The following is a 14031-nucleotide window of genomic DNA, read 5'->3' as shown; positions in this document are numbered from 1 at the left end:
TAAACCTGTTCTTTTGACAGTGCTCTTTACGCCATGTTTTCAACAGTTGGTAATCAATGCATATATTCAATCCACACATATATATAAATACATTTTTTCATTGAAATCTATTTCTCAGCACAGTTAAAAGGAAGACTTAATTATATCCATGCTTCCTAAAGCAAAGGCATATATACACTGTGGGTGGTTCTTGAAACCCTTCCCTCCCTCTTCTTGTGGTGGTCCCTAAGAATCTGGCAGCAGGAACAGCTCAATATACAGCTACAAATGCTGAGTCTGAAAACCATATATTCTCTGTGTTCCCACGGCACAAAGCTCAGCTACGGATGTCACCACAGACAAGCAACCACCACAATTACCGTGAAGCGTCCAGTTGAATGAAAAGTCATTGGAAAAGAGAAAACCATAGAGGAAAAGGGGGGAAAAAAGTCAGCAGATGGAGAAAAACAGACACTCATATTGATTGTGTTGCACTGAAGAAAAGATGCAGTTAATGTCACCAGTGAATCAATTCACTAAAGAGGAAGGTTTAAATACAGCTCTGAAAAATGGCTTTGAAAAGAAGAGTAAAAAAATAAAAAAAACTTGCTTCTCCAGTATCTATTATACCTTTAAGTATATCTTTGGTGAGGTACTATTTTGTTCAGAAAAATAAAGTAAATCTAAACTTTGATAACTGAATAGTCTGAAAAACCAGATGTAAAAAAGTTTTTAATTATTTTCTAATAAACCTTTGATAATGTATTGTTTTGATAAAATATTATTTTAATGCCTCCACCAGAATAAAGTGTAGATTAAGAGAAAACATACACATTTACAAGTAAATATAAGATACTAAGTAAAAGAGCAAATTGTCCCAAAGAAGACAATTTTTAATGTCTGACTACGATCTATTTCTCCTCCAGAAAAAAAATTTAACAAGAGCTTCCTGAATTATTATCAGTCTAGAGATAACAAATTGAAGTCAGAGATACCATAGCCGGAAATACTAATTTTTTTGGAGGGTGGGACAGAAGAATAGTTATGACAGGCCTAAACTTCAGAAAGTGCCTGGGGTTTGCACACTCAAAGGCCCAGAGCTCTCACTGATTCCAAGTACAAGCAAGTTAACTGCTCAGCAGAACACTTATGCTGATCACTGGATTTTTCTGATGCTCCTCTCTATAAAATGAGTGGATTTGTAATAATCAGCTTACCTGTGATCACAAATGAATGAATTCTCCAGGGAAAAAAAGAAGTAAATTCTGTTCCCAAAGCCAGTATTCAGCTGCCTAAATTATAATACTTCCTGAAGCAGGTTCATTCTTGATTTATCTTTTCAAGAATCAGGACTGTGATTTTTCACTATACACACCTGACACTAAAACATGCCCAGCCTGGGCACAAAGACAATAATCTCACAGAAGATAAAGAGAGATGAGAGGCAGAGAGTGATTATAAGCTGAATGTTAAGTGTGCAAGGAAATTATGATTGTACAGCCAGTCTACACCTCTGACACCTTCTAAACTTCAAGTATTCAACTTCAAATGAAGACAACTCCTTTGGAAGTAAAACCTTCAGGTGTAGTATCCCAGGTTTCCAAAACATGCAAATTAAACTCTCCTATACCCTATCTCCTCTGTACTTTGAACTGATGGAACATCTGTTGACAGAGGAAGCTTGTTGAATTCTCAGTAATCCAGCATCAGAGAGAAAATTATTTTACTGAATGGGTTTCATGGAGACTTCAGTAGCACAGTTGTGCTGTGGTTCTGTATCTCGGGAGTTTGGTCTACTTGACAGAAAAGGGTAATGCTTTTCCTCATCATGGCTGCTAACATTTCTACAGGTAAAACTCAAAAGTGGCACTAAGCAGTCTGGTGAGTTAGTTGGTTTTTTAATGGCTCAAAGCTGTATTAGAGCATGGACATTCAATATAGTGAACATTACATTTGAATAATGAATAAATGGATTTAGTCAAGCGAGACAATAATCAAATTCACTTATTGGCTATATGGAATAATCAGAGTATGATGACCTGTAGCAGTCAAGCCTAAACCAGCACTGTCCTTCTCTGTCCATGGATCCTTAGCAGTAAGAATCACTGGTGTCATGGGCATCCATCTTTTCAGGTCAGCTTCCCTTATGCCTGAACCTTTCTCTCCCATCCCTGTTTTATTCTAATTCTGCTTCTTCCTTTTTTTCTTTCCATGTTGCCACACCTAAATTTCTGCTTTGTCTTCCTGTCTGCAGTACAGCAAACCCTGAACAGGTTTTCCTCAGTCTTTTATCTGACAATCCCCACCTCCACCTCTTCACCTGCAGCTTGTCATTCTGCCAGCACAAGCTACCCTTCTTTTCAACTTCTGATTCCACTTGCTTCTCAGAATCACTTGGCCAGCAGGATATCTACTCACCACTGTTTCACAGATGCTTTGCACAATCTTTGTGCATGCTCCACAAGCAATATGCTTCTTTTTCTCCCTCATCCTTTTATCATCTCCTACCCCACTCTGTCCAGGTGTTCACATTTATTATTTCAAGTTTTGGCTTTTGCCCCAGTCTCTTTCATTATGATACATTGTTTATAGTCACTCTCCCCATCACATTTAATGATTCCCAGATCTGTCATTTTCTTCCAAATTACTTGTTCAAACTCTCATCCCCCCACCCCTCCACTGGCTCTGTGTATCAGTCTACCCTCACATCTCCTCAGGAGCCCACATTACTTTCTGCATTTAACTCAGACAGCTCCCCTAGCTTTTCAGCATACCAGAAGGGCAGAACACTCACAATACAAGAGGAACAACTGAAGAACACTACAATATAAAGGTGTGTTACAGAAGAAAATCTGCCAAGTTCTGCATAACTCACACCCATGTGAGGGACCACATCTACTAAACTCTTAATTTCACAAGTTTCTCAGTAAAAATAGGGCCAAATTTAAGCAGATGTATACAGAAACAGACAAGCATATTCCAACACTCCAAAACCCACCAAATTTCACATCCCTCCTCGTATGTGTTAAGTATAGAACCTGCTTTAGTTACTCTACTTCCAACTTTTTTTTTGTCCAAGTAAATGTAATTATTTTTTGCATTTAACAAAAGCAAAGCATAGCACAGCAAATTTCTGTTTTGCTGTCAAAGGTTGGTGATTTTGGCAACCTCTGAAAAGAGGGCCTACTGATGGGAAGCATCATCACTGGTACTCAGAATTGTATTACAATACACACTTTCAATAACAGCAGTTAACTACCACATTCACCATCTGCAGCTTTGGCAAATCTACATAAAAATTATCATCCCTTAAACCCTGGAATAACTTGTGCATAAATGCTTTCGAGTTTCTTTCATTTGTGCTCAACTGCCTTTCAAGTTAAAATGCATCCATCCTTCTCACTGATTTTTTTCCATACACTCTGTCCCTTTTCAGTAGGGTCTGTATGATACTGACAATTAAGTACTTAAAGATGGTTAAACTCCCTGCTGCTAACACTCATGTATCTATTGGTACCTTCCTTTATCTTTTGGACAGTTGGTGGAAAGCATTACTTAAAATGGTGCTCCAAAATTTAAAATAGCTTTATGAAAAATGGACACATGGTTTGTAATATTCCATATTTTTCTTTACTTCTGTTACTTTTGGAAATTGTTCTCATGTGTTAATAAGTCTTAAACAAGAGTAAAAACGTACTTTGATATTCCAGCGAATTTCTAAGATCCTGATACTGGGAGAAATCCATGACAACTGTTTAATTTTGAATCAAGCAACTTCTGTGTACAACAAAATCTTACAGAATTTTATATTGATTTCCAATTCAGTGCTCCACTGTCAAAAAATGCTGATTCTACATCAGTAAATTCTGTGCCAAGATCTTCTCTAGAGTACCACACATTTCTCATAAGTTCCTCATTTACAGGTACTGGTAAGACAACAACGAGAACAAATTAAAAACCTTTTGCATTAAATAATTTTTATCTTAATTTGCAGAGTACATAACTGTTACATTTATTCCCCCGAAACACGTATCACAGTTTCAATAATCAGAAGCTTTGAGACTAAAATTACATCCAAAAAAGCCTGTTTCCTGAATAATTACTGATTAGCAAATGCTATTTATTGTATGAAATAAAATGCTACATTAATTGGTCACACAATACTAATTTGTAATCATACATAAACTGTCATATACTTGTAAAAATCTCTTACTGGTACATCTTAAAAGGCTGGACTTCAAGAACAGAAAAAAACATTCTGAAAACATCTTCAATTTCTATCAGTTTTGAAATTTTACACCTAAAAAGTTGTTAGAATACAAAATTATAGGTAATAAAATCTGCTGACATTTTCAGATTTTTTTTATTTTTTTTTTTTTAAATACAGAAAATAATGTGAATACTTTTACTATCAGCATCATAACAGTAAAAGAGTACAGGACTTTTAGAATAGAACTTCTAGAGATTAATTTTTCAGGAGTGACTAAGGATTCAGTCTTACCCTCTTGAAACCATGCACGTGATGCAAGGCACACTGAAGAGCCAGGAATGAATGAAATTTGGTACTGACATTTAGTCCTACACCTCCAAAATACTCATATTAAAAAAACCCCAAAACAACAAACAACAAATACACACACACACAACAACAACAACAACAACAACAACAAACCACCAACAAAACCCCAATAAATCAACAGAAAAAGATTTATCTTATTGGACAAAAACTTATTTCTGCAGTACCTTCAGGGGTGATAGCACTAGGACACACATCTTTTAGCAGGTCTCCTAAAGTATGCAACTGTCCTCCTGAAGCAATTGGTCGAAATAGTTTCTGTATAAAAGGTCTCTCTGTTGTTGCCTGTTTTAATAAAAAAAAATAATAAATCAAACCAAACAATTTAAGGACCATGCAAATATGCAGTATTAGCACTTGAAACAAGTACACAATAGGACAGAACTAAAGGTTGCAGCAGAAGAAACATCTGGCATTTCCACATTCCCCCTGCCCCGCACCTTGCATTTCATTCATATTATGAAATGCAGGAAGTTTTTGTTTATTACCAATTACAAGTAAGCTGTCTCTCCAGAAAAACTGTGAAGATAATTTATAGATAGTGTCATGGATACAAGAGTGTTATTTTTTTTTAAAGCCCCAAATCTTCTGTTATGGGAATAATCTGCTTTAATAAAAAAATATTTTAATATATCCCAAATAAATAAATAAATAAATTAAAAAAAAAAAGCAGTGAGCACAAACTTAAGAGTTCAACATATCCCTATATATTTTGCCAAGACAAAGTAATACCGTACCCCTCCACCTCAACAGGTGCTTTTTTCTCAGTAGATTTTATATTGAAATTTTCAAACTACTTCAGCTGCAAGAACCACTACCAACTTAGAAAAAGAAGTGTTGTGCTTTGACAGGCAACCTAGAATCTCCTACCTACTTAAGGAATTGGTCATATGTAAAGAACATATATGGCCCACTTCTGCTGCAGCTATGCAAAGGAATCCAGAACGATTTCAACTATGCATCACTCCTTTTAAAGCCATTCCTCTTGTTCTAGCATCACATGTCCTTGTAAAAAGTCCCTCTCCAGCTTTCTTGTAGGCCACCTTTAGATACTGGAAGGTCTTTCTGGAGCATTCTCTTCTCCAGACTGATCAGGCAGAACTCCTTTTTCGCCATATGCATGAACATAGTTTCCAAGACAATTTGCTCCATGACCTCTGTTGAGCACCAAGATAAGATGGACTGCCTGCAGCTCCCTGGGTCTTCCTTATTTCCCTTTTTAGAAAACAGGGTTACATTTCAGCAGGAACTTCACTGGACTGCCACAACTTCTCTAATATGATGGATGGTGGCTTAGCACTTCATGTGCCATTTTCCTCAGGAGCTGTGGGGATGTCTCTCATCCAGTCCCATAGACTTGTGCACCTTCAGGTTCCTTAGCTGTTCTTGGATCTGACCTTCTAGAGTGGGCAGTTCTTTATTCTCCCAGTCCCTGCCTTTTCCCTTCTGGGACTTGGATAGTCTGGCTGGAATATTTGCTGGTGGAGACTGAGGCAAGAAAGACACTGAATACCTCCACATTCTGGGTAAACAGGTCTCCTATTTCTCCTGGAGAGGGCTCACAATTTTTCTAGTCTTCCTTTATCCCTGATATTCCTCTAGAAGTTCCTCTTGTTGCCCCTGGTGTCCCTGGCCGGATTTAATTCTAGCAGATCTTTAGCACTTATTTAAGAACTGTGGTTATGTTAAGGTAGCTCTCTTTGGGTATCTGTAAAAGCAGCGCCAGGGCCAGCAAGAACCTGACACTAAAAAGACAGGCAAAGGTTTTTTTCCTGATAAACTGACATCTCCACCCAAACTCAGCACCTGAGCCACAGAAGTTAAAACTCTCATATCCGACCAATCCAAACATTTTAATCTAGCTCCAAATTGTTGCTGACAATTTTCTGCAAGCAACTAATTCACAAAAGCAGCTGATGCACCCTGCATTGTGGGTGACTGGGCTCCAGCAAATGAGACTTTCATCACATATTATCTTAATTGGAACAAGCAATACAGGCCTTTGCCCTTTCAAACTTAGTTTCCTACCTCTCAGAAAATGTCTCCCATCCTACTATGGTAATTAAAAAATAGAAACAACTAAACATCAAGAGGTATGTTATCTCTCATTGGGGATTTATGGGGAAAAAACAATCACTCAAACAAATTAAGAACAATGCAACTGTCACTCACAGGCAGGCAGGGAGTCTTTGCCTAAGAGCAGTACCCTAACTCAGAAGTAATTCCAGGGTAGTGCAGTGCAGGACTGTTGACACACAGCTACTTGTTACTTCTTGCTAATAGTATTCAAATATGGAAAAATAGTCTTTTCCCAGTTTTTCTTATGAAGACTGATCAGAGGTAGCTTCTGAGCTGCTCTAGTCAACTCTCTATCTTCTCAGGGTAGCAATATGAAGATATTGTGAGTACTAATGAAATACCTGAACATTTGAAATATGACAGGAGGCACACAGCCAGCAGGAGCCATCCACCTCAAACAGGCCCACAATTGAGAAGTGAACTCTGGCACATTATGATGAAGAAATGTACATGCAAAACACTAAAAGACAAACCCCTGAAACATTGTTTTAGTCAAAACAATTTTGTACCAAGTTTAGTTTTTAAAAATAATCTGATATTCACAGAAGTCCAGTCATAACTCCCAAGTACTTAATGACTGAAGTAGCAAAAGTGGAAACAAACAGAAGTACACAGGGAAAGGTCGTTATCACCAACAGACTTTTAAGATAAGAATTTCCCAAGTGTGTACTGCAGCTTCTCATTACTTATTAATAAATTAAAACCAATTTTTTCCCTAGCTACAATAATTTAATGCCAAGAGGGAAAAGCCAAAGTTGTATTTTCTCAAGTCTCCCACATAGTTGCTGACTGCTGCAAACAATATCCTTAGCTGTTATCATGAAACATTATAGAAAATGAATTCAATTTTGCATTTTAAGTGTTAAGCAACACAGATGTGGTAAAGTAAATAAAAATCACTGGTCTTCATCAATGTTAAAATGATAAAAGTAACTGCATGTTGTTTATACAAAGACTGGTTCACAAATCTAATCCTACAGGCAGACTATTACCCCAAGATGCTTACACATTTCTTCCCTCACATGCAGCAGATGCTTTACGCATTAAAAGAATGAAAAGTCCCATCCTACATTCCACAATATTTACAGGCCAAGTTTTCAAAGTATCTTAGTCATACAGGAGCGTAGTTTTAGAAAAATCTTGCTATCACCCTTTTCCAAGTGTAGTAATGTAAGTTTTAGAAAAATCTTGCTATCACCCTTTTCCAAGTGTAGTAATGTAAGACCAACCTGACTGCAATTTTCTACTCTAGTATTGCCATCCCTGCAAGTGTCCTGGCCAGGCTGGATGGAGGATGGTTTAGTGCAAGATGTCCCTGCCCACGGCAGGTGGGTCGGACTCGATGGCCTTTGAAAGCTCCCTTCCAGCTCAAACTGTTCTATGATTCTATTTACTACAACAAGACAGGAAGGAACAGCCACTATGAATTTGCTGCTTATGTAATGTTGCATTTTGGACAATATTTGCTTAATCAATCATGAGAAAGTACTACCTGTAATCTAATCCATAAAGATATCACTGCATAACTGATAATGAGTTTAAATAATCTACACCAGATCTAAAGCAAATAATCACACAATATCTATAATTTTGCTCACTAAAATGATCATAGTTTCCAAAGAATGTTGCACTTCTTAAATTACTTTATTTTACAGTGTAGCCTCCATGTAGCTGTGAGCTGTTCAAGATTCTGGATGCCTTTGGCAATTACAGATTGACTTTCACCTGCTGTATCCTGCAATCTCTACAGAGAAGACGCCTTTAAGTATATGAACATATGAGGACAATCATTCAGCCTAAAAATTGCAGGGCATTTTACACCGATCATATCCACAATATAGTATCAAATAATTGAATTTATATGAAAGCAAATCTTCATCTCTGAACTAACATATTTTCTAGAAAGTCAGACTTAACTGCAACAGCAATTTCTCATTTTCCTCTATTAGTATGTAACACCATAAATCTCATGATTTGCAGAACAAATGAAGACTCTACTCTCTTTAAAAGAAAGTTTAAACAATGACAACAATGACAGGAGCATGAGGGTGAAAAGAAACTGCACCACAGTGAGAAAGATTAAAGTTACCTATTCAGGTATACTGGCATTGAGAAGAGTTACAGGTGAGGGCAAGTTTTAAGAGGCCCTTTAAGGCAGTGCAAAGCCTCACAGGATCACAGACAAGCTATATAGTTACATACTATGCTAACAAATACAAATTTCTTCCCTATCATCCTGGAAAAAAAAAAAAAAAAAAAAAAAAAAAAAAAAAAAAAAAAAAAAAAAAAAAGGAGTTGTCAGCTTGCCTGGTCCTTTTCAGAATCAACACATCAAACACTGCATGAAATCCACAATTTAATTAGTCGATATTTTATACAGGATGCATCTTAAAATGAAAAACATAACCCACAAACCACTGGGTTTAAATCTGGAAAAATCACAGTTACCAGTATTTTCATCAAGAGGAAGGTATTTGGATTTTCTGCCTAAACACTCAGCTGCTCCTCAATATCCAAACAAATAAAAGTTACCATACATACTGAACCGACAAAGTTAAAAAAGAATTTCTAACAATCCCCACACGTGGCTAAGCTGGCAACCTTTAAACAACAGAAGTTGATACTTCTCTACATATTCCATCATATTTTCAGTAACTTGTCAAATTCAGTCTGTGCTGCTTTGTAATGACCAACTTTACATTAAAAATTACATTTTGTTTAAACTCATTTAAACTCAACCAAGAAGCTTTAGAAGTAACAAGAGTTTGCATAACAATGCAAGTTATTTTATACAAAAAAAGAACAGGAAAAGTAACTAGCCCCTGAAAATAAATGCAAATATTTGCTAAAAAATATTTTTCCATGCATTTTAGATGTCTTCTACTTTGTAGAAATGTTTTCAATTAAGGATCTCGATGCACAATGTAAAAGTGACTAACTGAAAAGCTGATGAGTTGCTGCAGTCACAGAATCATCACAACACCATGGCTGTTAAAAAGCAAGATACTGCAAATCCCCATCTGAAATACTCTTCTTTCACTGGTGCTGAAATGCTGGGGTTTTGCTGTAATTTCAAGATGGGTATCTTTGACTTCTTTTTTCTTAACATTAGACCAGACTCATTGAGTATGTAATTGTGGAGAAGGTACAACAATGTTTCCAGGTGGGAATTGATGTTTTTTTCTTGCTTTGCTTCTTTCCTCATGAAAAAAACTTTAAGAAAACCTTTAATCTCTTTCCTAAAGGTGATTTTCAGCTCAACAAGCTAAAGTACAGACAAAAATGATCTTGTTTTATCTATTTGAAATCTGTCACCTTTCAAACCTTAATAATATTTTTTGAGCTTCTATTACAAGAGGCATAAAACACGACAACGTGATATGCCTTTATCCTGTCATCATTGCTCCTCTTCTTCAAATTTTCCAAGCAATGGAGGCCTTCTCCCAGACAGTCCACTGCTTTATTCTATACCTTTGATAATTCTTCTATTTCAATTACTCTTTAAGATGTTAGGACCAGAACAACACTCCAAAAAAGCCCCAAAAAACCCACCAAACTATTTCTAGTATTATTTTCATCTCTGCAAAGTCGATCAAATAGATGCTCTAGTTATGATTTTGTGTGCTTTGAATAAGGCTGGCACTGCTTTTGTTAGAGTTCAAAATTTTGAACTGCTTACCTGCAGCATCACATTACTGTTCAGAGAAAAAGGTACAACTCAATAAACTCAATATAAAACGGAACTATTTTTTTTTTAAATAGAAGAAGCAAATAATGCTTTTGTGTATCTGACACGTAACTAAAACCCACAAAACAAAAAGGAGGAGAACACACATTCTCAATACACCTACCCAGAACTACCACAAAAATTGAGACACAGACAGGATGTGCTGTGGGTTGAAGGACTCATAAAATCAACAAATGTGTTAAATCAAATTGCCTGCTTTTCCCATACTACATTTTAAATTTCTATAATAAATTAGACATTTTCAGTGGCTGTAAAAATTACAACGTATACACCTGAGTTTAATCTATGGAAAAAATTTAATGCTTTCAACTATTTTTGAGTTTGCACCAGAATTTCTGCAATTATGTTGTAAAAAGGACTCTGGTTTCCTCGTGAAATTGAAGGTCTTAATCATGATGGACAGGAATTTTACACTCCCTAATATTTTTAAGAGGCTTGAAACAACGACAACAAAAAAAGATTCAACAAACAGGGTCCACTTTATACACTTAATTACATTAACTCCAGTCACCTAAATTAGTAGTGCAGAAATTTATCACTAGATTGAAGCTGAAGATAATTTTATGAATGCATGCACATATAATTTAATATGGTCATGGTAAACGTGTTCCTCTATAATGATACCTCTATAAAACTCCTTAGATGGGGAGGTAATCATAGTATCAATCATACATGTCAAGGAATCACAACATCAAGTAAAGTGAAAATTCTGTTATTCTTGAAAGCACTCCTAACAGTATTACACAAACTGAAGAACCTTTAGGTGGTGTTGAACATTAATGATCACTGGTTTAAAAGCAAGATAAATTATACTATGTGTTTTCTTGGTGGAAGCTTTAACAGACCTTAAAAATGGCCCCCATAACATGTGGCAAGTATTATGTCAAGAATTGATGCAAGTAATAATGCCAAAATTATCTAGTATCTTAGCCAAGACTGTAGTTAAATTAAAGCCACAACTAGAATTATAAACACATCTGGAATAAGGTTAAAATTTTATGTAGTAGGGCTTATTACACTTATGTCTAGACGATAATATTGAACCATTTTCGATCATGAATGGTTAAGGACTATTCTCCTAATCATTCATGGACAACAACTTGTGTCTTCCTTGATGTTTTTCATTGCACAGAGCACACTTACGAAGCAACTGCAGTTCTATCCTAAATTTGTATACAACTATCAATAGTTCAGCATTATTATAAACCTACAGAGAAATATGGCAACTATTTCAGTTAATTCTCCCTTTCATTGTTGAGGGCAATTACTTGCTCATCCTTAAAAAGATTAAAGAACCATTTAAGATATCACCCTTCTCCATATTATTTAAACTGGCAGAGAATGTGTCCTTACAATCTTTTTGAAAAAACTTTACGTAAAAAACAAAATGAGTAATTAGAACCATAAAGTCCTACCATATGTTCTACTTATCTGAAAAAGATATGTGTAGTTAGAAAGCATCCCTTAACAAACATCAAAAAATTATTGGGCTGAGTACATTATGACACTTCAGAGTAGAAGACACTGCTCCCGTTTCTGTAACTGTTTGTAAAGATGCATCATGCTGTTGACATTGATTTTGCACTCAAAATATTTTCTGATGTTCAGACAGATATTTATACACATTGATTTTATACATGCAAATCTTTTCTTCTCTAGACTGAATAGTCCCAGCTCCCGCAGCCTTTTTTCTCCCCTCATGTTGGATTCACTAGTTTCTTAATCATCTCAGTGGTCCTTTACTGTACTCTCATCCCATAGCTCCATGTCTCTCAAACTGGGAAAGCCCAAAACTGGATTCCAGGTGTGGTTGCACCAGTGTTGAATAGACTGGAGAGACTCAAGCTGCTGACAACCTCATCCTACAGCAGCCCAGGATACAACTTACTTTCCCTGTCATAGGTCCCACTGCGAAAGTCCCCTTATACCTTGTGTGTCATTTTTAATAAGAGTATGTATTGCCAAAAGTTCCAATTCCATACAAGAAGCTGAAGAAGTACCATTCAAAATGCCTAACAAGCATGGCTGAACCACATTTTGGCTATTGCCTGGTCTTTCAAATTATCTATCAAATTTTCTTGTGCAGGGAAAGTAGCACTGTATTTTCTGAACAACTGGATTTGCATTATTTAATGTCAGGTGAATTGGACAGATCCTACGAACAGAAGAATCAACACTTGAGACACGGAGCAGACAGCAGGCAACCATCACACAGCCAGAAATAGCAGAGACTAAATACAAAAAACAGGTTCAAGAGGCAGTTTTGTTGAGCCCTGAGAAGACAAACACACCTACAATAAAAGCATGGCCTTGAAGTATTAAATTTCCTTCTCAGGAAAGAATTCGTATTTGTAACTGGTAAAATATCAAGATATCTGAAGAGTCAGGGATAACAAAGCAATAGTGCTCTTCACAGCTGCAGTGTCTTATGTGCACATGCAGACCTAAGGCTCACTTAACAATTGAGCAATTGAGTACTGACTACCTATCAAGCAAACAACTTTAGAAATGGATTTACATCTACAAAAGCAAACACTACATTGCTTGCTTAAGAGCAGTGAAGAATACAATACTTCATAAATCACTTTCAAGCTACTTCAAACCATTAAATCCAATAATTCTCTGTAGTTTTCTACAGTAATGATTAACTAGAAGGAGCTCCTATAATCAAGGACAGCAAAATTTCAAAAATTTGTTTGCTAATTCGTATTGTATTTCTAAAGTATGGTGTCATATCCTATTTCCTCATAGGTTTGTTCCATTTTACATTTACCTGTAGAAAATTTGCTTTCAGTCTTCTGGAAAGTGCAAATAGACATCTTCGTACTTTCCCAAAAACAGAACACTTTCTATATTTTCTAATCCTCAATTCTGTGTTAAAGTTAACCTGCTTTATTCACCTACTTTATTTAAAAATAAATAAAGGTGGAATGCTAATATTGATAAGTCAAAACAGGTACTGGCTGTGGCTTTCATCTCTGCAGAGTTTTGCATCAGCATCATAGGCTACCTAGGCTTAGTTCTGTAGGTAGCGCACATGCTGCACAGCCCCAGAAATAACTGTTGAAGTTGACATTCCACATTCCTCTGAAGAAAAAATTTCCTATCAGCTTTCCCTTTTTCTGATGAAACTAGCTCACCAACTATTTTTTTTAAAGTTTTGCTACTACATTAGAGTATAAGAGCCAATCTCTGCAGAACACAGCTCCACAGTAAGCTTCAGATAGGAAAAGTCCCTTTTGCCACAACACAAGAACCTGCCCACATTACAGAGTATGTGATGAAAGTAGCAAATCAGTTTGTGTTGACTAAAGCAAATGAAATGAAAAAATAAAGTGATCAGCTTTAATGATCAGAGGAAAGGCAGCAATATATTAAGGAGCACTGCATTTAAATTATAAGATCTGTGAGTAACTGTACACAGACCCAATAATCAAATTACTGCTTCAGTCACTGTCTTCATCACAGCTTCTCAATGTATTGGTATTCTTAAGAATAAAGATTCAAGGTTGAGGTTAAAAGTGCAATTTTTAAAAAATTGCATACATACACTAACTTTTCTAACAAATTTAGGATGATAAATAAATCTACAAGAGTACCACCTTAAAGAAGCAGTTTAGGGAGCCACGAATTCAAACAGACATCATGG

General features: G+C 36.1%; 1 protein-coding gene across 1 annotated transcript in view; it reads right to left on the bottom strand.

The window, feature by feature from the left end:
• The window catches only part of ATG5 (autophagy related 5), a 73141-nt gene that overhangs the window by 21965 nt on the left and 37145 nt on the right, over positions 1 to 14031 (bottom strand). The window contains exon 7 of the mRNA XM_083856017.1: positions 4723 to 4840. Coding sequence (XP_083712143.1) covers positions 4723 to 4840 — 118 coding nt within the window. The remainder of the gene's footprint in view (positions 1 to 4722; positions 4841 to 14031) is intronic.

Source organism: Zosterops lateralis (assembly GCF_965231275.1).
Source record: "Zosterops lateralis genome assembly, chromosome: 3".
Lineage (NCBI taxonomy): Eukaryota > Metazoa > Chordata > Aves > Passeriformes > Zosteropidae > Zosterops > Zosterops lateralis.
This window is presented reverse-complemented; position numbering and strand designations above follow the sequence as displayed.